Below are 21,678 nucleotides of genomic sequence, written 5' to 3' on the forward strand. Positions count from 1 at the left end.
ATGGTCATGGTAAATGGAAGCTGTATGGTTCATTTACTGCCATAAAGGATTCCTTCCATCAGCTCTTCTGTAGGCTATTATAGTTGCATTGGAAAATGCGAATGTTGAAGTAGGGTCCGCCAGCAGCTACCCGAGACCAGATTCAAAACTGTGCCCAATGGTTTATCATCTTTCTAAAATGCTGGTTAATATCATGATTTACTAAAGACATTTGACTGAATTAAAGGGTTTGTTGCAGGAAATGGTTATAAATCTCTGGGTTTGGTTTTGTTTCACAGTTTTTCACCTTTGAGCAGTACAAGAAATTGCTAGGATACGTGTCACTGTCGCCAGCATTGGTAAGTGAGAGTATTTATTATACTTAAGTGTGTGAGTTATTTCATAAAGCAAAATCTGGAAACAAAAACCCTTTTGATTCCCCAAGCCCAACTACGCAAATATGAATTTGAGTTATTCAATGTTCAGCTACTTGTTGAAAGCCATCTTCCTAATAACTCACAATTTGGCCATTTTCTAGCTCCCAGTGATGAATTTATGATAACAGTGATATGTGTGCAAAGACCCATATGAGATATGGTCAAGAATATAAAATAAAGAGTACATTTGTCAAAGATTCTGTGAAAGCCAAAACGTGCATATGTTTACATACTACGTCCTGCACATATCTGTTTATGCAACAGTCAGTCTGCCTAAGAAATTTCCTAACAGGTCACTCTTCCAGCTTTTTGCTCAAGCTGTAGGAGATGCGGGACTTCAGGTCACCCTGTAGGCAGCTGCAGACTGAAGGACCTGTAGTTGTTGAGGAGAACAGTGATGCTACGATGCCACATCTCAGCTGTTCCGTGGAAATCACATGGTGACGCGGACATCTCTCAGTGCCTCTCCTCTCTTTGGTGACCTTGCTGCTTCACAACTGCAAATTAGAGTGACCAGATGGGTTCTACAAGGATGTGTGCAGCAAGAGCCCAAGGGAGAGAAAGTGCACTGATTCCTCCCTCCAAACCTGAAAAACAAAATGAAGCAAAACTACCGATACATTGACCCTCCAATTGACAGGAGGGTCCCCAGCCCCCCCAAAAAGTCCTCTGGTGTACCTGCTGCAGTGGGCCTCAAAACTCATGTTCTGAGCTTCGGCTCTTCTGTTACTTAACTTGTAAAGGTTTACTTCAAAATACTTACTCTGCCCAATAGACTGTCCAAGAAGAAATAGCTGTTATTTCTTAAACGGTACCTGCCCCTTCTCTAGGAAGGATCCTCTAAGAAACTTCTTGCCCAGCCTCCTGCCTAAACAAGGTACTGTGAAATAACCTTGTATGGTAGAAGTGGCAGCCTGAGTCCTAATATTAGCTCAGAATTTTTTTTTTTTAATGCCTCGCTGTCTTCTCTTAATGTCATTCTCAACTTTGGAAACATTTTGGTAAAGAGAGGATTAAAAACTTCCTAGCAAAAGACGATAAAATATGGTCTCCAGAGGGCCAGCTGGTGGTTCCTGTGTCGAGCATTGGTACCATGTGAGAGGCTGCAGTCGCTTGGACTCCTGAGAATTAAAACAGAAAAGCGTTTGGCCACTCCAGCTACTCTAACTGAATGCATGCAAACTGTAGAGTGTTCTCTTTCCTTGAACTCATTTATTCCAGTGTCTTTTTGATATGGCTAGACACTTAAACAGCCCTTAAATGTCCCCCAGCGCTCGCACATGAAAAGCCTAGGAGGCTGGGAACCCAACTGTTCCCGCTGGTCTCTGGAATCATCTAAGTAACGTGATCTGCTGATAGCTGATCAATTCTTTTGACAAGGGACTGCTGAACACTAGTTCTGACAGCAAATGTAGCTCAGTTTTATAGAAGAATAAAAAAGTGAATTACTTGGAAGATTGCATACAGTAAGTAATAAAAACCTGAACATCTGGATTTTAGCTTTCCCAGTCAGAAGAGTTTGGGACTAGTATTTGTGTGTGTGTGTGTGTGTGTGTGTGTGTGTGTGTGTACACTCATGTACACACACATGTTTTGGCTTCCATGATAGAAGTCTGAGATAAATGAATAAAATATTTGGTATGTTACCCTATGCAAATGTGTTTAAATCATAATGAAGGGGCATGAAAGGAAAACATGACTAATTATTCCCTCTCCTTCAATCTGTATACTATCCCATTCTTCCTCTGCATTTTTATGTGCAACAGGAACAGTGGTTTTTGTAAAGCACTTTACAAAGGGCTTCACACATTGTTTTGATCCTCATATGAGGTAGGGGGATTAGATAACATTGTCTCCATTTTACAGATGAGAAAACTGTGGCTTATAAAAGGTTCTGTGATTTAGACACTGAACTGCAGCTCACACTTGTGGTGCCTTCGTGTGAATTAGGCAAAGTTGTCCTTTCTCCTGGCAAATGCCTCTCCAGGGCTACAGCTTGGCAAGTGGGGTGCAGGCTGGATCTCAGCCTAAACACAACAATTAAAATATACACACACACACCTTGTTCTGTGCTCAAACTAATGCACATGGCAGCCTCAGTCACACAGCCAAGAAGGGGCAGAACCGGAACCCAGACCTCCCTCTAGCTCCTCCCTTGTTCCCCCTTGCCTTTTCTTCCAAAGTTAGGGAATATTCATTTCTCTTTTCTCTTTTTGTGTTCTACTTTGAAGAAATTAGAGACTCCTAGCAAGAGTTCTCTGTTCTTTGTTCTTCATTGGCTTTTTTCTTCTTTTGGTTGTATATAGTGTTCCCTCTTCTCCTGGAATTAGAGCTTCAACACTAAAGAATTACTGTTTTCCAGCATCTGGTTTGAAGATTTGAGGCTTTGTTTCATTTTGTTTTTCTGGTGTGTGTGTCTGTGTGTGTGTGTATTTTAATTGTTGTGGTTATTTTTGATACACATCTTCTGAAAAAGCCTTAAACATTCTACTTTGAGGAGAAGTCAAGAAAGCTGTAGTTCCTTATTGCAGAAACTCTTAACTCAGAGCAAATAAGAACTTCACATCATCGTTTGAGAGATGTTGTAGATTTTAGCTGAGCCTTTCAGAACAACCTCGCCATTTCTGATTTCAACTTTTATTCCTCATTTTCTGCGTCCAGAAGAGTAGGGCAGCTACTGGGAGTTTTTTGTAATTTTTTGTTTTAAATAAGGAAAGGATGAATAAAAATTCTTTTGGTTTGCCAATTGTCTAGAATAGCGACTCTAACAACCGGGCTATACATTTAAATGTTTTCAGCTGCACTGTTTGGTTACCTGAAATTTAGTTATAAACTTTTTATTTTTGGTTCTGCTACTTGAAGTTTTTGAGATGCTCAGTAATGATTTAAGTAGATGTTTTAAAAAAGAAGCTCTCCTTTTACAAGTCAAACTCTCTTAATTGTTACATGTGCAGATGTTTTAGTATCCACCTTAAATCACTAAAACAACCTTTCTTTTCATTAAAGGAAAAAGTCGCTGTTGATGGGGTTTTGATATTTTATTTTGAATTGTTAGGATGTGGTTTGTGGCTTCTGTAATTTCTTATTCATGAATTGTCAGCATCCAATCAAGAACTAAAGCTGTTTAGTAATGGTATATGGTGCATTTTTGTGCATTTCTCCATTCTCCCCATAACATTCAGCTGCAGAGTATAATGAGTAAGATGTTTAACCCAGTGCACATAACTTGTTTTAAAGTATTGATTGATTTAACTTTTCTAGACGTTTGCCATTGCTGGATTAGGATCTGGACTAACAGAAGCTATCGTGGTTAACCCTTTTGAGGTAGTAAAAGTTGGCTTGCAAGCGAATCGGAACAAATTTACGGAGGTAATCATTTGATGTTTTCCTATTGGTGAGGGAATGTAAAAAATTATTTTTAATATATGTACGTGCTATATATATAATTATGAACCCAGCTCTTAGTCACTTGTTAAAACCATAGCAAATTATTCTTTTTTTATATAGCAAATTATTCTTAAGGAAGTAGCATAAGAAAAAAGTCAAATTTCTTCTACAAAGGAAGTGTGAACAAAAATGTTCTAAAGTCCAACGGACAAATGCATGTTTACAAGTTTTTACTTTACATTTGGAATGTAATCTATAATGACTTATTTGGAAATGTTTCCGCTACTTTTAACAAAACTTCTACTTCACATTACGCTTCTACTTCACATTATGCTAGAAGAGACTGAAGCAAAAACCACAGAGGTGATAATATTGTGCTTTTTTAAAAAAAATATTATGAAGTCATTTTTTTAAATTGCCTTACTCCTTTCTCCACTCCACCCACTGCCCTCCCCCAAAGAGTCTGATCATCTGTCAAGCTTGTCTTTTGGTTTAACCTGAATGAAGCAAGTTACTAAACCTGGGTAGACGTCACCACTCGGGCAGTGATGGGTCCTGACATTTAATCAGTGGTACACGGTGTTCCATGAAGACAGCTGCCCTTGGCGTGTGCTGCCTTCACTTCCTCCCAGTTGCCTAATAATTCCTTTGAAACCACCAAGTCCAACGGTTCTTCTTTTATTCTTTTGGGTGCCAAACACCAGGTGGGGAGAAAATAAGGAGACTGGCGTTCCAGGTCCTTCCTTCCTTAGCATTTTAAGTTAATTCCCCAACTGGGTAGCATGTGGTATAAATTGCTTTGGAGTATCTGCTGACCTGAAGTTCTCTGTAGAATAGTTCCCCTGCCTACTACTTAAGCAGCTGCTAATGGGTGGAGGCCCCCCTCGCTCCCACCCCACTTCCTGCCTGCTGGTACTGCTTGAGAGCTCCCTGGCAGCTTCTCGAGCAGGGGTGTGGGAAAGGAGAAATGGGCCCAACTCACCTGAGGCTGCCAAGACCCAAGGAGCACAGGTTGGGCTGCTAGAGCAGATGGTATCCGCTCAGATGAAGTCAATCCTAATTAAGGGAAAAATTTTTTTTTCCAAGTTTCAAAAGGTTGCCTTAATTGCAGTGATATTCGGCACTTGGGTAAAGATTGAACATCCTTGCATGGCCCTAGTCTTTGTTTTGTTTCCTATTTCCTTGAACGAAGGAAAAAGGTGATGAGGAATAGGAAGAAAAGAGAAGAAGCACTTCTCGATGCCCTGCTGACATGGAGCAGCTCCCATGAAATCCGTTCAAGGAAATTTTGATTTATTAGACTGGGAGAGTTACCAATTAGAAGAAAATTGTGGAGCTCCTCCTCTTCCGTGGCCTCCTCTTTATCATGGTGAAGCTGGTCAGGGCAGCAAGGAGGGGACAATGGAAAATAGATATTCAGCGGTGGTTCTTTATCAAGGCAGAACATAACCTGAGGGACACGAGTGGGACAGAGCACCACGAGCACCCGTGGGAATGAGAATAGTGAGTTATCACAACACCCCTGCTCATGCCTAATGTTCTTTGTCTCTCCTCTGCCCTCAAGGAGCTTGAGGCCAAGTAAGAGCTGCTAATGGGTTGCATGTGTTAAGGCCTGTCTAGAACACGGGAAACACCCTGACAGCCTAACCCCAGACTGCCGTGTGTGTGCGTGGTCCCCATTCACTGACAGGAGTGCGCTGTGTGTCAACTGTGTGCGTATATGCAGGCAGGCAGATTTTAAGTGGGGGGAGAACAGGAGCTTGTCTGGGGTTATTTCCTTTGCAGAATCCACTGAACTGGACTCAATTTTAGGTATTTAGACAAAACAAAAATGTTCAGTACATTACAACCTTCGACGAGTCAGACGTGATCACACACGTCAGCATTTATTTCCGACAACGATCAAGATTCAGTTGCTGAACTGAGGTGGTGCTTAATAGGCAGTACTGATCAAGGGAAAAGGTGTTAGTGGTACATAGTCACCCAACATAAAGTAACGGAACTGTGCTTTCTGAAGGAAAAAAAAAAAAAACTGAAAGGAACAGATGACATGATGAGAATAGCAAATTTGGATCTAGTTCTTGAAAAATAACTGGTAGTCATTTTTGGCAATTGCAGCTATTTCCTATTTCTTTTGTCTAGGACCCACTAACTCCAATGCCTTCCTCCACTGACTAGCACTTTCTTTTATCCAAAAAGGAGACACCTTTTTGTTAATCTGTGCCTGGGTTGGAATAATCCAACTGTTAGGTGTGCTCGCTTCAACATTTGGATGGCCAAGAATAATGATTACTTTTCTTCACTCTGAGGCCTTGTCAGCTTGTCAAGAAGTGTGTGCGTTGGAGGTGGTGGATGGGGTGGGGAAGAGGAGGAGAAAGGAAAGAAGAAAGGAATTAATACAATGATCAATGCATTTAAAGGTTATACATTTAAAAAGAAGTTTGAGTCCAGGTTTAAAAGTAGTGCATATTTATGTTAAAAACCACAAAAAATACTTATTTTATATAAATAAGTGTGTAAACATATTAAAAATGGTCTAGACTCCAGAGCAATACCGATATAATGGCTAATACCAATATAATGTAAGCTACATTTTATAGTACCATATTTAAAAATGCAAAAAGAAACATGAAATTAATTTAATACTGTATTTCACTTATTTTTAATTCTTTAACCCAATACATCCCAAATATGGTCATTTCAACATGTAGTTAATGTAGAAGTTAAATGAGATATTTTACACTCTTACAGATTTGGTCTTTAAATCTCGTGTGTATTTTATGCTTACAAGCATACTTCAGTTTGAACCAGGCCATTTCAAGCGCTCAGTAACCACGTATGGATCATGATTTCCTTATTGGCCTGTGCAGGTCTGTCATGCAGAGGAATGCATAGAAACTTCTAAATTGTGATTGCCTCTGGAAAGGAGACTAGAATAGGGGACGTGGAAGGTAAGCGTTTAAGGGAAGGGTTTTGTGTAGTTAAATGTTTAACATGAGAATGTATTTAGCATTACCTATGAATATTTACTTTAAAAAGTAGCACTTTCATCGTAGAAAATTCAGGAAATACAAAACAATATAAAGAAGAGTATGTAATCCAAAAGAAACGTTCTATGGCTTTGCCAGGTCAAGCCTCCCTTTAAGGAGAGGGTTCTCAGCTGATTTGGGTAGAAATGACTTGCTGTCCCATCTTAAGGCTCAATGTTGCACAATTCAGTTTCCATTACTTCTTTTATAGTAGCAGAAACCTGTGGTTTTTTTCCTGTTCTATGATTTGTGAAAAAAAAAAAAAGTTTAAACCTTACATGCAGGCTATCAAATAATGTATATAAACAGAGCTGTCTGAACAGGAAGGCCACTGGTGAACTGGCAAATCTGGCCCAGGTCTGGAGAGAGAGAAACCTATCATGCTCTTTACCATTTCTTTACATGGCCTTGAACAAGTTTCGTGCAGTTCCCTTGGTGATGAGTCCAGCTATCTTACAGCGAGGCATTTTTTTTTCTTTTAAAGATTTTATTTTATTACTTATTTGACAGACAGAGATCACAAGTAGGCAGAGAGAGGAGAAGGGCAGCAGGCTCACCGCTGAGCAGAGAGTCTGATGCGGGGCTTGATCCCAGAACTCTGGGATCATGACCTGAGCAGAAGGCAGAGGCTTTAACCCACTGAGCCACCCAGGTGCCCCACAGCAAGGCATTTGTATGAAGTGGCCAGTAGCACAAGCTCCAGAGGCCCATCTCTGTCATTGACTATGTGGCAAGTTCATGTTTCCCACTCTGACCATAGTTCTTTCCTATTTTGTTAGAGAAAACTAATAGTAATAGGGTTGAGATGTGTATGCAAAGCTGTCAGTGCAGCCTATCATGTAGTGATGGTTTAATGTGTCAGTAGTTGTTATTACACATTTTTATGAGAATTTATAATATATGCAAAGATCTTAACATAGAACCTGGTACATGGTAGGAAGTCAACCAATGGTAACTATTTCAAGATGCAAGTTGATATAACAAATACTTAAAGTTACCTAAAGACCTTTATCTTGAGCTAGTACCCCCATTAATATTGAGCGACCACATCTGACGCCAGCCGTGGGCACGTGGACAGCTTACTGAGCGTGGTCAGTTTCTCCCTCAGTCCCTGCTAGGCAGTGCTCAGGTGCCAGTAGGATCCATTCAGCCAGAATACTTTATCAAGGCTTAAGGGCTGGCAGCCTAATTACAGCGCCTATGGACATTAAACTCGGATGCAGGTCTGCTGTCATGAACAGAAGTAGCTGGATCTCTGTCAGCTGTAAATAGCCATTAGATAGTAGCAGAAGCCAGAGACGCACACACACACACACACACACACACACACACAAACATTTGAAGTCACTTTCGAAAGATTCCCACCATCAAGATATGCTTCCTCTGGAATAGTTGTACAAAATTCATGTGTATTTTTGTTTTGAGGGGAGTGGGAGAGAAAGAATCTTAAGCAGGCTCCACGCCCAGCACTGAGCCCAACACGGGCATCCATCTGAAGACACTGCAGTCATGACCTGAAGCCGAAATCAGGAGTCCGACGCTTTATTGACTGAACCACCCAGGTGCCCCAAACTTGTATTCCTCGTCAAGCCTGCTTAATTACTTCACCTGGAGGTTGTGAACGAAGCTCATTTCCAGCCTTTTCAGTTAATTATAGCTACCAGTTGTGGGAGAGCACCGAATGGATGGGCTGCAGGCAGAATTGCCACCTTTAAGAAAGCAGAGCAGTTTCCCCCGCGGCTAGTTCTGCAGCGAGATCACTGTGGTTGTTTCCACCAGTAGTGTATGTTTCCAGGCATCCGGTCTACTCTTCAGCCCTTCTACCCTCACGCCTTAGAGACGAACCACTCCGGAGTCCTAACGGGAAATGTGGATTTTCTTATTTCCCCAGCCAGAGGAGGCGAGTCAACATGGTCCTTTAAAGACAAACATCTCCCAGAAAGTTGCTGCAGCTGAGAGAAGCTCTGCAAGTGGAGACCATCAGCCTAGGGCGACCGTAGTCGACAGAAGTTTTAATAATCCATTTAACGAGGGGCACCTGGGAGGCTCGGTTAAGTATCTGACTCTTGATTTTTTGGCTCAGGTCGTGATCTTGGGTCCTAGGATTGAGCCCCAAGTTGGGCTCCGTCCAGGCAGAGAGTCTGCTTCAGGATTCTCGATTTTCCTCTGCCCCTCCCCCTCCATCCACTCATGAGGTTGTACGTTCACTCATTCTCTCTCTGAAATAAATAAATCTTTAGAAAAATATTACATGTAATGTCTTGTAGGCAATGATAGGGTGGGAAAGATGAAGTGTGGGGACTGCCGCAGTCTCAGGGAACACAGAGCAAAGTCTCGAAGGAGGTGGTGGGAAGTAGGCAGATATCCCCCTTGGTCCTATGGGGAGGGCATGGCTGGCAAAGGACCAGAATGGGGTCCTCGGAAGAATGGGTTCCTGAACGGGGGCCCCTCTGGCTGGGGTCCAGGAGCAGGACTGGCTGAGAGCAGTGGCTGTGTCTGTGATATTCTTGGAGCCCCAAGTGCAATTCCCATGAGGATTTCCAGGAATGGCAGGTGACTCTCTGGCTTGGGCTGCCTGGGTTCTCCCCTCTATAGTCTAGGCTTGAGTCTCTCGCCAGTCAGAAGTCTGTTAGCCGTAAAATATGCCTTCCCACCAGTGTAGCCATAAACTCTTCTAAAAATACAAAGAAACTGTGGTTCATTTGGTTCCTGATACATCCCTCATCTCCTTGCAGCTTCTGTGTAAAGTATTTCAATAGATGCGCTTGTCTTGCCTCCACTTTTTAAATTACCACCATATCAGTCAAAGACTATAATCCCTGCCACACTTCCTCCAATTCCAATACCAGAATCTTGGCCAGCATCTTAAAATTCACAGTGAATAAAGAAAACCGATCTCTAATTTAAATATGCTTGACCTTCTGTGGGGAGCAAAGTAATCACAGCTTTGTCATGCTCTGGTTTGGTTCAGTGGGTGTAAAAACATGTTCAAATAAAATCGGGATAGACCCAAATTTCCCCCCGTCCTTCAAACTAAAACCGAGCAAAGTGTTGTTCTGGTTTGTAGTCTCTTTGGCTTAGGGCTAGGCTTGCCCGAGGATTTTTCTACTGGAGATGGTTTGCATATCCAGTCTCGCCAAAAGTGTGACTTTATAGCTTGTTGTCCTTATAGGACCTTTCTCCCCTCCAACTGGGTGCATCGTTTTTTAAGCTATAGATTTATAAGACCTAGAAGTCCCCTATCAATTGTGCTAAGCCAAGTGGTGCTTGGCTGGCATGCTGTCTGCAAGCCTGGAAAATGTGAATTTCTCCCCAGGAGCAAAACCTTGGATGAATTGTTTCCCAGTTTTTCTCTCCACTTTGAAATGCACTTCAAAGTTATTATTTGGCTAACGGGTTATGTTTTCCTTCCCTTGAGGTCTATAGGATTTGCCTCTGATGTGTGGATGGGGGACAGGTTTTCCTTCTACTCATTTTTATCTGCATTACATATGAACATAATCATTCTCACCCCCAAACATGAAACTAAGGCTTAAGTGAATTGCAAAAGCCTGTTTCCCCTCTACTTAGTCTTTAAAGACGCTCAACCCAAGAAAGGAATAATTAGTCTTCTACCTTTATAATTGTAATTTTAAAGTTCAGTGAACAGATAGCGCATGTGTCATTGATAGTAGAATCTTTAAAGATAGGGTTTTTTTGGTTTTTTGTTTTTAAATTAGTTCAGGGTTTGATTCTGGTTTTGGATAAACACCACTAGATATAATTCCAAACACTTTCTTCTGGCAGTTCGGTAATCTAGTAGAGATCAGTTAGATCATTTAGGAGTTCACAAAGCTTAGTGATTGTTTTCTCCACAGGCAACCGACAAGTGTTTAAACTTAGTTATAGTACCTGGAGTCAACATAAAGTAAATAGAAGGACTGCATTTTGTGATTATCTCTTTCAAGAAAGAGGGAAGTTGAGTTAGAGCGTGAGTGTGTAGCTCTGTTTACAGATAGTGTGAGAAGCCAGCTTCAAGGGCATGTCAACATTTGTGATGATGTACTGAGTTAAGTTCAAATTTTTCCTGCATTACCATGTGAAACATTGCCTGGAAACTCTTAAGTATCTAAATTATTTCTTTCCAGTCTATGATTCTTGTGGGCAGAAAAGTGAATTATGTATATGAATCCATTCCTATAGTTATCTTTCAACAATACCTAAGGCAGCAGCCAAGTTGTCTCTCTATTATCATTTACAGAAAATAGACTTCAGTCTTCCATTCAGCTGTGCCAGGAACGCTAGAGTTTTGCTTTCAGAACTGAGACTTTGAAGTAATGATAATAGCTACCATTTACAGAACATCTACTATATGCCAGATACTGTGTAAGATGCCTTACATGGTTTTGCCTCTATTTGATTTTTTTCAATTTATATAGTTTTTCAAATTGTAAAAGCATTACATTGGTCTGTCTTCCCCTACAAATCAAGTAATACAGAGCTATATAAAGAAAAACCAGTTGGGGTGCCTGCGTGGCTCAGTGGGTTAAGCCTCTGCCTTCAGCTCAGGTCTTGATCTCAGGGTCCTGGGATGGAGCCCCACATCGGGCTCTCTGCTCAGTGGGGAGCCTGCTTCCCCCACCCCCCCGCCCCCAGGCCCCTGCCTGCCTCTCTGCCTACTTGTGATCTCTGTTTGTCAAATAAGTAAATAAAATCTTAAAAAAAAAAAAAAAAAGAAAAAGAAAGAAAGAAAAACCAGTCAGTGATTTCCACCAACACTACCCCCTGATCCCAGGTCTTCTGTAACTGCCTGTGCTTCCTTCTACTTTTCCAATGCCCATACATACTTGGTATTTCAAATTCCCCCACTATCCCTATAAGGTAGATGGCTTTCTCTTGGTGTTATAGATAGGGGAAAATAAGGCCTAATGAAATTAGCATCTCTTAGGAACCCAACATTAACATAGAGTTCTGTTTCTAAGCAACCACACTGCTTTTATTGGGATCAAGAAATGTGAGTGATCATGACACTGAAGGGAAAGTCAGAAGTATTTCTGGAACCAGGAAAAAGCAAAGGCTCCTTCCGTAGTCCCACTTTTTTCTGAGCAGTCCCCACAGTGTGGTCCCCTTCCCTCTTGCTCTGACAGCAGTGGCAGGGGTGAGGCAGCATCTCTTCACCTAGGTGTTCCTCCAGGGACCATTAGCAAGCAGCAACTTGGTGTCTAAGGAGGTTTGTGGCACAGCATCTGGGAAAGTTTGTTTATGGCAAATTACTATCCACTCACAGATTGTTTAAAAAATAGACCCATTCATCAAACTAAACTCCAGATAGAACCTAATTGTATCTGGCGTGACTTTTTGTCCATAATCTTGCCCTATTAAAATAAGCTATAATGATGACTTAGCGAAATATCTCAGCAAAAGCGAAGTTTAAGTGTGGGATTTTGAGCCCAATTCCTCTTCTTTCACTTACAGCTTGTTTTCAAATAAAAGGAAGGGATTATTTTTTTCCTTTTTGTCCCCCCAAATTTATGAAAATGTTTCAAGACTTTATTTGAGTAATGAAAAACATAAGTGATCCTCTATCTATCTCCTGAGGAACCAAGGTATTTTCCTGCCTAAATGCAGCAACTGGATCTCCTCTTTTTGAACAAAGCAGTGTTTCTCCAGACATGGACACTCACTCCATTGTGTGAAGGTCTCATCCGGTTTGCGTTCCAGCTGTGTGACGAAATTCAGTGTAACCCCCTGTTTCATTGGCTCTAAAATACAACAGAATTCACCTTGTCCTGGGAAGCAAGTAAAGGAATGCATGCGGAGCCTGCTGCCTTTTGACATGGTGTGCCTAGAGCTCTTCTCTGGTTTCAGGGGTGGAGGAAATTTGTGGACACACACTCCATGTCTCTACCCATTGGCCGCACTCTGACAGCTATTCACTCAGAGAACAATGCCTGCTGCCTGCACCTCAGTCTGTGATCTCACAAGCTGATCAGAGCCAGCTATGGTCAGTAGTTGGATGGAAGACCTCCAGGCAAAATAGCTCAGGCTGCCATAAGTCATCTCTGTGATTTGTTGGTAATCCTGGTCTCTCCGTGAGTAAGGAAATCAGTGCCCTGGAGTGGTACAAAGAATCTTATTAATCAAGCCTCTTAAGGACCTTTAAAACAGAATTGGAGTCCATATTTCATAACCATCATGGAATATTCTCGGGGGGGGAGGGGCTAAAAATTATCGGCCTACCTCCTCGAATAAAAACCCAAGCAAACGTATTTAAATTTCTAGAATAGGAGCGAAGTCCTGCACGAGACATTTACACAGCACGCGGCACCTCGGAGGCACACAACGGGTCTTCATTGAAGAAACGAACGCATGAGAGAACAGAGTTCCCAGAATTAGCAGTTGGCAATAGCTAAAATGAAGCCTAAAGACTCTGAGTTACGTCAAGTGGAAATACTCTGGCAGGTACTAGTGCACGGAGGATTTCAATAAACCAGTGTGGAGAACAGTGTGATATCACAGTCTTAGCCACATTCCAATCTACTTATGCTCCCCTGCTTGCATTCTGGTGCAGTCGACAAGGAGTACGTCTAGGAAAGTTAGAACGCCCTTTGGCTAGCAACTGGTAACTAAATATGAAAATTGCAGTGACTCTAAAAGTTGGAAGGAAACTGAACTGGTAGGTGACCCGCCAGGCTGGATAGTATTGGAATCACTTGGCTGATGATGCTGGTCAGTCACCATTTTTGTTTTGAAATGGAAGCCCAGTAATCAAATAAGTTTAGTAAAATTCCTTGTGTTTACAGAGATCTAGTCAAAATGATTCTGTATTTTCCTATTTAAGCATCCCAGTGGAAATCCTGTTTTGCCTTTCTAATTAAATATTTGCTTACATGTGTGTGACATGATGTTGCACACTTCTACTCCTCATGGAGAGTTAGAAAACTCTGGTTATTCTCCATCGCGAGGCCCCAAGAAGAATATATTGGAGTTAGGATGCATCTATTACCTATATCCGCTGGATGATCCAACTCTGAAGCCCTTACCACAAATGCAGAACAAGACTGAGCCCACAGAATCAGAACCACACTGGATTAGATGCAGAATTCTGGTTAAGCTATTTACCAGCATTTTTACTTTGGGCCTGCTATTTAACAATCCTTGTTTTCTCACCTGCAAAATAAGGGAAATAGACCCACTGGACACCCTCCAAATTGAGAAGAGCAGTCAGATATGTTACAACGGCAAAACCACGCAGAGCATAAAAGTACGGACTTGGAGTGGGAGAGGCACTACCTCTGTGATTTTGAGCATGTAACACAACCTTAGTTTCCCCATCTGCCAAATGGGAATGATGATAATACCTATCTCATACCTTTGCTGGGAGGATAAATAAATAAATAAATAAATAAATAAATAAATAAATCAACCAACCAACCAACCAACCAACCAGACATCTGTGATAATGGTTAACACTGATGAGCACTTACTGTGTTCCAGGTACCTGGTGACACACATGAATGTGCTCTCCAGGCTGTAAGCTGTGTGAGGTGTGAGGTAGAAGTCCAGTGGGTGACTTTTTCATTCCCAACCTTTGCTCCCCTGCGGCCTTGCTTCTATAGCCCACAGACTTACCCACTGGAGAATTCTTACCAAGGATATTAACTCTGAGAGGTAGGGAAGAAGCCATTTTACAGGATCTGCTGCTCTAGAGAAGAAAGCCCCTGGGGTGAGGAAGCTCCCTGGAGAAGCGCTCTCGCCCGAAGCTGGATTTGATCAGGCTCAGAAGTAGCAGACCTTTTTGTCTTGCATGAGGCATTTCTGGTAGACACAAGGGTCCAGGGCTCTGGGAAAAGGAAGGGATGGCCAGAAGGAATGAAAAGGAAGAGCCTTGTTGTGCACGCCCTTCGTCTCCCTCAGATCAGCCTCCACCCTTTTTAAGGCCCTTGCCTTCAGCTCACAAAGAAATTACCTGTTATTTTATTATTCAAACTATTTTTGTTATTCTCAGCACAATTGTCATTATTATTAACAGCTAATATGTAGTGAATGCTTACAGAGGACAAAAAATCCACTGACTTAGTTGTATCATCACAGCAATCCTATCAGTAAGATTCTCTTGTTTTCTTATTATTGTTACTTTACAGATGAGTAAAGTGAGGATAAATCAGAGAGGATAAAATCCAAATTATTATACTTTTTTGCACTTTTTTTTAGCATTCAGCAATTCATTAGTTGCGTATGACACCCAGTGCTCATCACAAAACATGCCCTCCTTGGCCAAAACAGGAAAAATTATACAGTGGAAAAAAGACCGTCTCTTCAATAAATGGTGCTGGGAAAACTGGACAGCTATATGTAGAAGAATGAAACTCGACCATTCTCTTACACCGTACACAAAGATAAACTCAAAATGGGTAAAAGACCTCAACATGAGACAGGAATCCATCAGAATCCTAGAGGAGAACATAGGCAGTAACCTCTTCGATATCAGCCATAGCAACTTCTTTCAAGATATGTCTCCAAAGGCAAAGGAAACAAAAGCGAAAATGAACTTTTGGGACTTCATCAAAATCAAAAGCTTCTGCACAGCAAAGGAAACAGTCAAGAAAACAAAGAGGCAACCCACAGAATGGGAGAAGATATTTGCAAATGACACTACAGACAAAAGGTTGATATCCAGGATCTATAAAGAACTCCTTAAACTCAACACACACAAAACAGACAATCATATCAAAAAATGGGCAGAAGATATGAACAGACACTTCTCCAATGAAATCATACAAATGGCTATCAGACACATGAAAATATGTTCATCATCACTAGCCATCAGGGAGATTCAAATTAAAACCACATTGAGATACCACCTTACACCAGTTAGAATGGCCAAAATTAGCAAGACAGGAAACAACATGTGTTGGAGGGGATGTGGAGAAAGGGGAACCCTCTTACACTGTTGGTGGGAATGCAAGTTGGTGCAGCCACTTCGGAGAACAGTGTGGAGATTCCTCAAGAAATTAAAAATAGAGCTTCCCTATGACCCTGGAATTGCACTACTGGGTGTTTACCCGAAAGATACAGATGTAGTGAAAAGAAGGGCCATCTGTACCCCAATGTTTATAGCAGCAATGGCCATGGTCGCCAAGCTGTGGAAAGAACCAAGATGCCCTTCAACAGACGAATGGATAAGGAAGATGTGGTCCATATACACTATGGAGTATTATGCCTCCATCAGAAAGGATGAATACCCAACTTTCGTAGCAACATGGACAGGACTGGAAGAGATTATGCTGAGTGAAATAAGTCAAGCAGAGAGAGTCAATTATCATATGGTTTCACTTATTTGTGGAGCATAACAAATAACATGGAGGACAAGGGGAGTTAGAGAGGAGAAGGGAATTGAGGGAAATTGGAAGGGGAAGTGAACCATGAGAGACTATGGACTCTGAAAAACAATCTGAGGGTTTTGAAGGGGTGGAGGGTGGGAGGTTGGGGGAAACCAGGTGGTGGGTATTGGAGAGGGCACGGATTGCATGGAGCACTGGGTGTGGTGCAAAAACAATGAATACTGTTAATGCTGAAAATAAATTTTAAAAATTAAAAAAAAAAATGCCCTCCTTAATACCCATCACCTGATTACCTCCTCCCCCAACCCCTCCCTTTTGTAACCCTCCAGTTTGTTTCCTGGAGTCCAGAGTCTCTCATGGTTTGTTTCCCACTCTGATTTCTTCCCATTCAGTTTTCCCTCCCTTCCTCTGTGGTCCTCCATGCTATTCCTTATGTTCCACATATAAAGAAGATGCGGTTCATATACACAATGGAATATGACTCAGCCATCAGAAAGGGTGACTACCCACCATTTGCATCCACATGGATGGAACTGAAGAAGATTAAGTTAAGTGAAATAAGTCAAGCAGAGAAAGACAACCCACTATTTCTAACTACTGTGCTGCTCTCTGATTTTACTTCATGACTCACAACTAGAGTTCAAGCTCAACCAGGCACTTGAGTTCAAAATCTGCCCTCTGGCTGCCTTCCTCAGAGCAGGAGAGCAGAGCCCGGGCGGTTTGCTTAGCACTTCCAGAGTCTTTCCAAAAGAAATGAACTTCTCCTCAACTTGTCCTCAAGCCTGTTCTGAAAACCAAAATAAATAATTTGTGTTGATAGTCAATGTGCCAGAACACAAACAAAAACGTCCTATTTTTGTAGAGCAGGGAGCGAACTTTAACCTTCTGAGAATTTTTGGGTTTCCTATATGAAATGTTTTTTATTATTTTAAGATACATTCTCATGTGTCTTTTTTCCTTAAGCTTAATACAATATATTATAATTAATCTTAAGTGAAAAGATGAAGTTGAGTGTAGTATTGTAGTTAAGAGTTTTTAAAACATTTATCAGCAATAACTGTAGGATTTACTATATAAACAAGCTCATATAAATGTATCTTGTTAATTACCCAGCTAGAAATATAAGTTGGATGAAAAGCCTTGATTGGATTTGTTCTACTCTGTTCTGCTGATACAGCCTGAATTGCACATGATAAAAAAACACTTCTAGTCAGAGAGCACATCAGACTGCGGACCACTCCAGCAACCTGCTCCAGTGAAAAATCAAACAAACGTCACATCAGTGCTTGCTTCATGGGGGAAAAAAAAAATTAAATACTGAGCATTTTCCCCTATTTCCTATTCAGTCAAAATTTAATGAGGAGAGATATCCTTTGTACTATACCTCCAAAAGGAAGCAATCACTCAACTTTTCATTGAAGCCCATGTGAATTGTTCTTGTATCATAACGAATTATAAACCTCAGGGCGAACTCCAGTGAGCACTGTAGTGTGCTCCAAAAGTAGTGAGGGCAGTCAGGGTATTTCAAGATTGGGTCATCAGTCGGAGGGCTGGAAGGAAGGAAGTTAAAGGTAACCCACCACTCCCAGTACCACTGATTTATCATTTATCACAACAAGTTATAAACACGCTGATTGCCCACCCTCTTGAGGAAAGCTACAAACATCTGCTCTTTGTGAGTGCCCGATTTCTAACCTAGTGCCAGCTTAAACTATTGAGGCAGTGGGATCAAGACTACTTGTAACATTCGCTCCAGAAAATCATAATTAGAAAAGTAAATATGCTGGCTTCAGGAACAAAAGATAAATTCCTTTTGGATTATGCAGTTACGGATTACCAGTTTACCTGGATGGCTAATCCCCCCCATTACTTTGGATAATCCAGAACTGGATGCAGCTATTTACATGTAGGCAGTGATGATAGGTATTACATGACATTAGTTTCACTAATTCAAAGATGTGGGGGTTTTTTGCCAGCAATCTTCCTTTGAAGGCCTTGTATGCATGCAATTTTGTTTACTTATGGAGCTTCCTAATTATAAAAGCATGGATCTAGGCATGATTATTCATGTTGGGGTGGGGGAGGGAAATCCCTAATAATTCTGGCTTGAAGGGAAGCTCAAAGGGTAATTTACTTTATTTCACTGTCTCAAAGATGGTCTCTCTGGCTCTGCTCCTCTCTCCTGCAGCAACCATCCACGATGAGTTATGCAAGACACATCATTAAGAAAGAAGGCTTGGGACTCCAGGGCCTCAACAAAGGCTTTACAGCAACTTTGGGACGTCACGGAGTTTTCAACATGGTTTATTTTGGCTTCTACTACAATGTCAAAAACATTATTCCTGTCAATAAGGTAACTATTTACTAGATCAAAATCCTGGAGGAAGAAGCTCATCAGTGATGATAGCTACATCTGTAGAGTGCTTATCATGTGCTAGTCGCCGTGCTGAACACTCATATCGAATCTGATCCCCACGTTAGCCTTGTTCATGTGGTGTTGTCATCCCTATTTAGGAACTGGAAGCTGAGGCTTAGAAAGATCAAGTCCTTTGTTAGGGAGTTAAAAGCAAAGTATAGACTTGAACCCAGTTCTGACACCAAAATTCATCTCCTTGAAATATGCATCATGACCCCTGAATGCTTCCTCTTTATCACTAACAGAAGCTTCTAGAAACTGTGTTATCACTTTTTTTAATCTCAGAAGCATAACTTTCCCAAGAAGGTTGAAATTTTCATGTTCTAAATAAATTTTGAGCTCTGGGGGGAAATTGTCAGCCTAAAATTTAAATTTTACCTAGATACTAATTTTTAAATCCACCTAACTTAACTAGGGTAAGCAGGAAACCAACTCTTCAAGGATCATTCACTTTTCATGCAAAGTAGTAGTAATTATAAATATATTTTAATGGTAATTTACAGATGCTAGCAGCCTTTCAACTTCTACAAGATAAAAGGAGCACACGATGTGCTTAAGCTCAGCGTCTTTTCATTTATAACAGCACACTTTTCCCCCACCATCATATTGCTTGCTTGCATTGAAAATTTCTCATCCTGGAAGCACCCCCTGGGGACGCATTTTGCACATGCAGACAATTTCCCCCAGGGGTTCAGTTTTTTATTTTGCTTTGTACAAAACTGTTGATGGACTTTTATAAACCATAAAATGATTTCTAATATGGCTATCGCCAGACTGTTCAGTAAAGTTGATTATACCCACCTTTGCCCAGTGATGCCCCATATTCTGGGTCAGGACTTATCTTAAGTAGCAGCTGAAGCCAAGGGATGTTCCACATTAACTGTCTGTTGATTTGGCCTAATTCACTTGCAAGAATAGTTAACCACATTTTACTGTATTTGGAAATCTCAGTTATTGAGTAGAAGCTCAGGTTTGGTTGGCCTGAAATCTGTGATTGTACAGCGTATAGACACCCTTCCCCCACTGACTGACAATTCTGACTCCAGTGGTCCTCAGAGCCCTCCTTCCATCGAGAACCACAGAAATCGAACACAATGGACACTTTGGGCTGAGTAACATGAGGGAGTTCGACTCTTACACACTGAGATTCTTTTTGGCAGGAATGAGCTAAACAATTTGTGGTACCCAGGACAAAATGAAAATGTAGTACCCTTGTTCAAAAATTAGTAAGAATTTCAAGACCAAATATATATAATAAGTCAATAAACCGAGCTCTTCTAAGCTCAGGCCCTGGGTGACTACACAGGTCCCAGATGAATGAAGTTGACCCTGTTTTTTAGACGCTGAGATGAGTACTCCTTACAACATGGGAGAAGAGTCCTTGCCTCCATCTCTCCAGCTATCCACTTTTGAGACAGAAGTCACACACAATGAAATAAATTATACCAATGATTATATATTTTATTACATATATTTGAGCATGTATTTTAATTTCTATAGCATTATAAAATGAATTTGGTCTATTTAAGAAAGAAGTCACAAAGATATACATATAGTCATATGTTAATAATGTTTTTTTAAAAAATCCACAAGTGTAAATTTCATTCTACAATCTGTGCACTTAATTCATTAAATGTTATGCATTCTATAAACACAGAAGCTTAACTATTCACTTATTTTTTTAAAATACATCATGATATCCTGAAACCATGGAAAGCACTCCCTGATCTTACCAGTTGGCAGGGTCAGACCATACCACCTCTTACAGGACACACTGAGGTTTCTCACCTTTATCTGAAGAGAACTAGGAAGCCAACAAAAGATTTTAAGCCGAGGAATTACCTGATCAGTCTGGCCACCAAGTGGAGGGGAGGCGGTGAGGGAAGGGCAGGGTGTAACATGGAAATGATTTCCAAGCGAGATGCTAGGGCCTCAGATTGTGTTGTTCATGGTGGAGACAAGGAGAAGTGGATAGATTTGAGAAATTTTCAGGAGGCAAAATGTACAGGATGTAGTGACAGAGCATATATATAGGTGTGTTGAGAAAAGGAGTGGTGGGTAGAGATGCTGCCTAGGTTCTTGGCTTGAGCAACTGGAAGGGTGATGGTGCCACTTACTGAGAAAGAAAACAAGTTTATGGGAGAATATTATGGGCTCAACCTGGAAACTGAATTTAACTGCACTTGGAACGAAAATGCAGATGTGTCGGAGATTGGAGCTTTAGAGGAGAGATCTGATTTAGAGATACACACTTAGATGTCTTTACAAATCTGGGTGCCTGGGCAGCTCAGTCGGTTAAGTGTCTGCCTTCGGCTAGGGTCATGATTTCAGGGTCCTGGGATGAAGTCTGCGTTGGACTCCCTGCTCAGAGGGGAGTCTGCTTGTCCCTCTCCCTCTACCCTCTCCTCCCTGCTCACTCACTCACGCATGCACTCTCTCTCTCAAATAAATACATAAAATCTTGAAAAAAAAAAAAAAGTCATCATAAACCTGCGTGAGTGTCCCTTTTACTAGGTGAAAGATCTTGAGCCAATCACGTCACTGCTCTGAGTTTCAGCTTTTTTTATTGTATGTTGAAAAAGCTATCCAACAACATTATTTTGAGGACTGGCAAAAGTAATCATGAAGTTGTTTGTGAAGTTTAGGTGTGCTGGTACCGATGACTGCGATGAGGGGAGGAGAGAGAGGCCGGGAGGCGGATGGTGCAAACAGCGAGCACATAGAGCAAGCGTGAAGAATTTTTCCCCAGGACTGTTCCTTTTGCACTTAAGTGAACACTGTGTTTTTTCTTGCCTAGAACAAAGTCATTGATTTTATGTGTTCTGTAATCTAAGCCTGATTCAAAACTGGGAAACCAGTATTCTTTCAATTTAAACCATAATAAATCAATCCTTTGTGAAGAGGAAGGTATGATAATCATTAAAACATGTTGAAGAACGTCATCAAGTTGTTAACCATGAGGAGGAGGCGGTGTTCCTTGAAGGCTTTATTCCATCTTTGCCGTGGGCTGTCTCTAGCCATACACTTCGGACGATTTGTTTACGGGATTATGGTTTCAGCTCCCTCACCCAGCAACTGGTTGGTCATTCTGTTGTTCTGAGGGAATT

The 21,678-nt window shown here is 41.3% G+C and overlaps 1 protein-coding gene across 2 annotated transcripts in view; it reads left to right on the forward strand.

Moving 5' to 3' along the window:
• The window catches only part of SLC25A21 (solute carrier family 25 member 21), a 486,988-nt gene that overhangs the window by 442,878 nt on the left and 22,432 nt on the right, over window positions 1-21,678 (forward strand). For both annotated transcript variants that reach the window (XM_032871241.1, XM_032871242.1), the window contains exons 5-7: window positions 279-338; window positions 3,678-3,785; window positions 18,344-18,508. In XM_032871241.1, coding sequence (XP_032727132.1) covers window positions 279-338; window positions 3,678-3,785; window positions 18,344-18,508 — 333 coding nt within the window. The remainder of the gene's footprint in view (window positions 1-278; window positions 339-3,677; window positions 3,786-18,343; window positions 18,509-21,678) is intronic.

This window comes from Lontra canadensis, unplaced genomic scaffold (genome assembly GCF_010015895.1).
Source record: "Lontra canadensis isolate GAN:19392208 unplaced genomic scaffold, GSC_riverotter_1.0 scaffold42, whole genome shotgun sequence".
NCBI lineage: Eukaryota > Metazoa > Chordata > Mammalia > Carnivora > Mustelidae > Lontra > Lontra canadensis.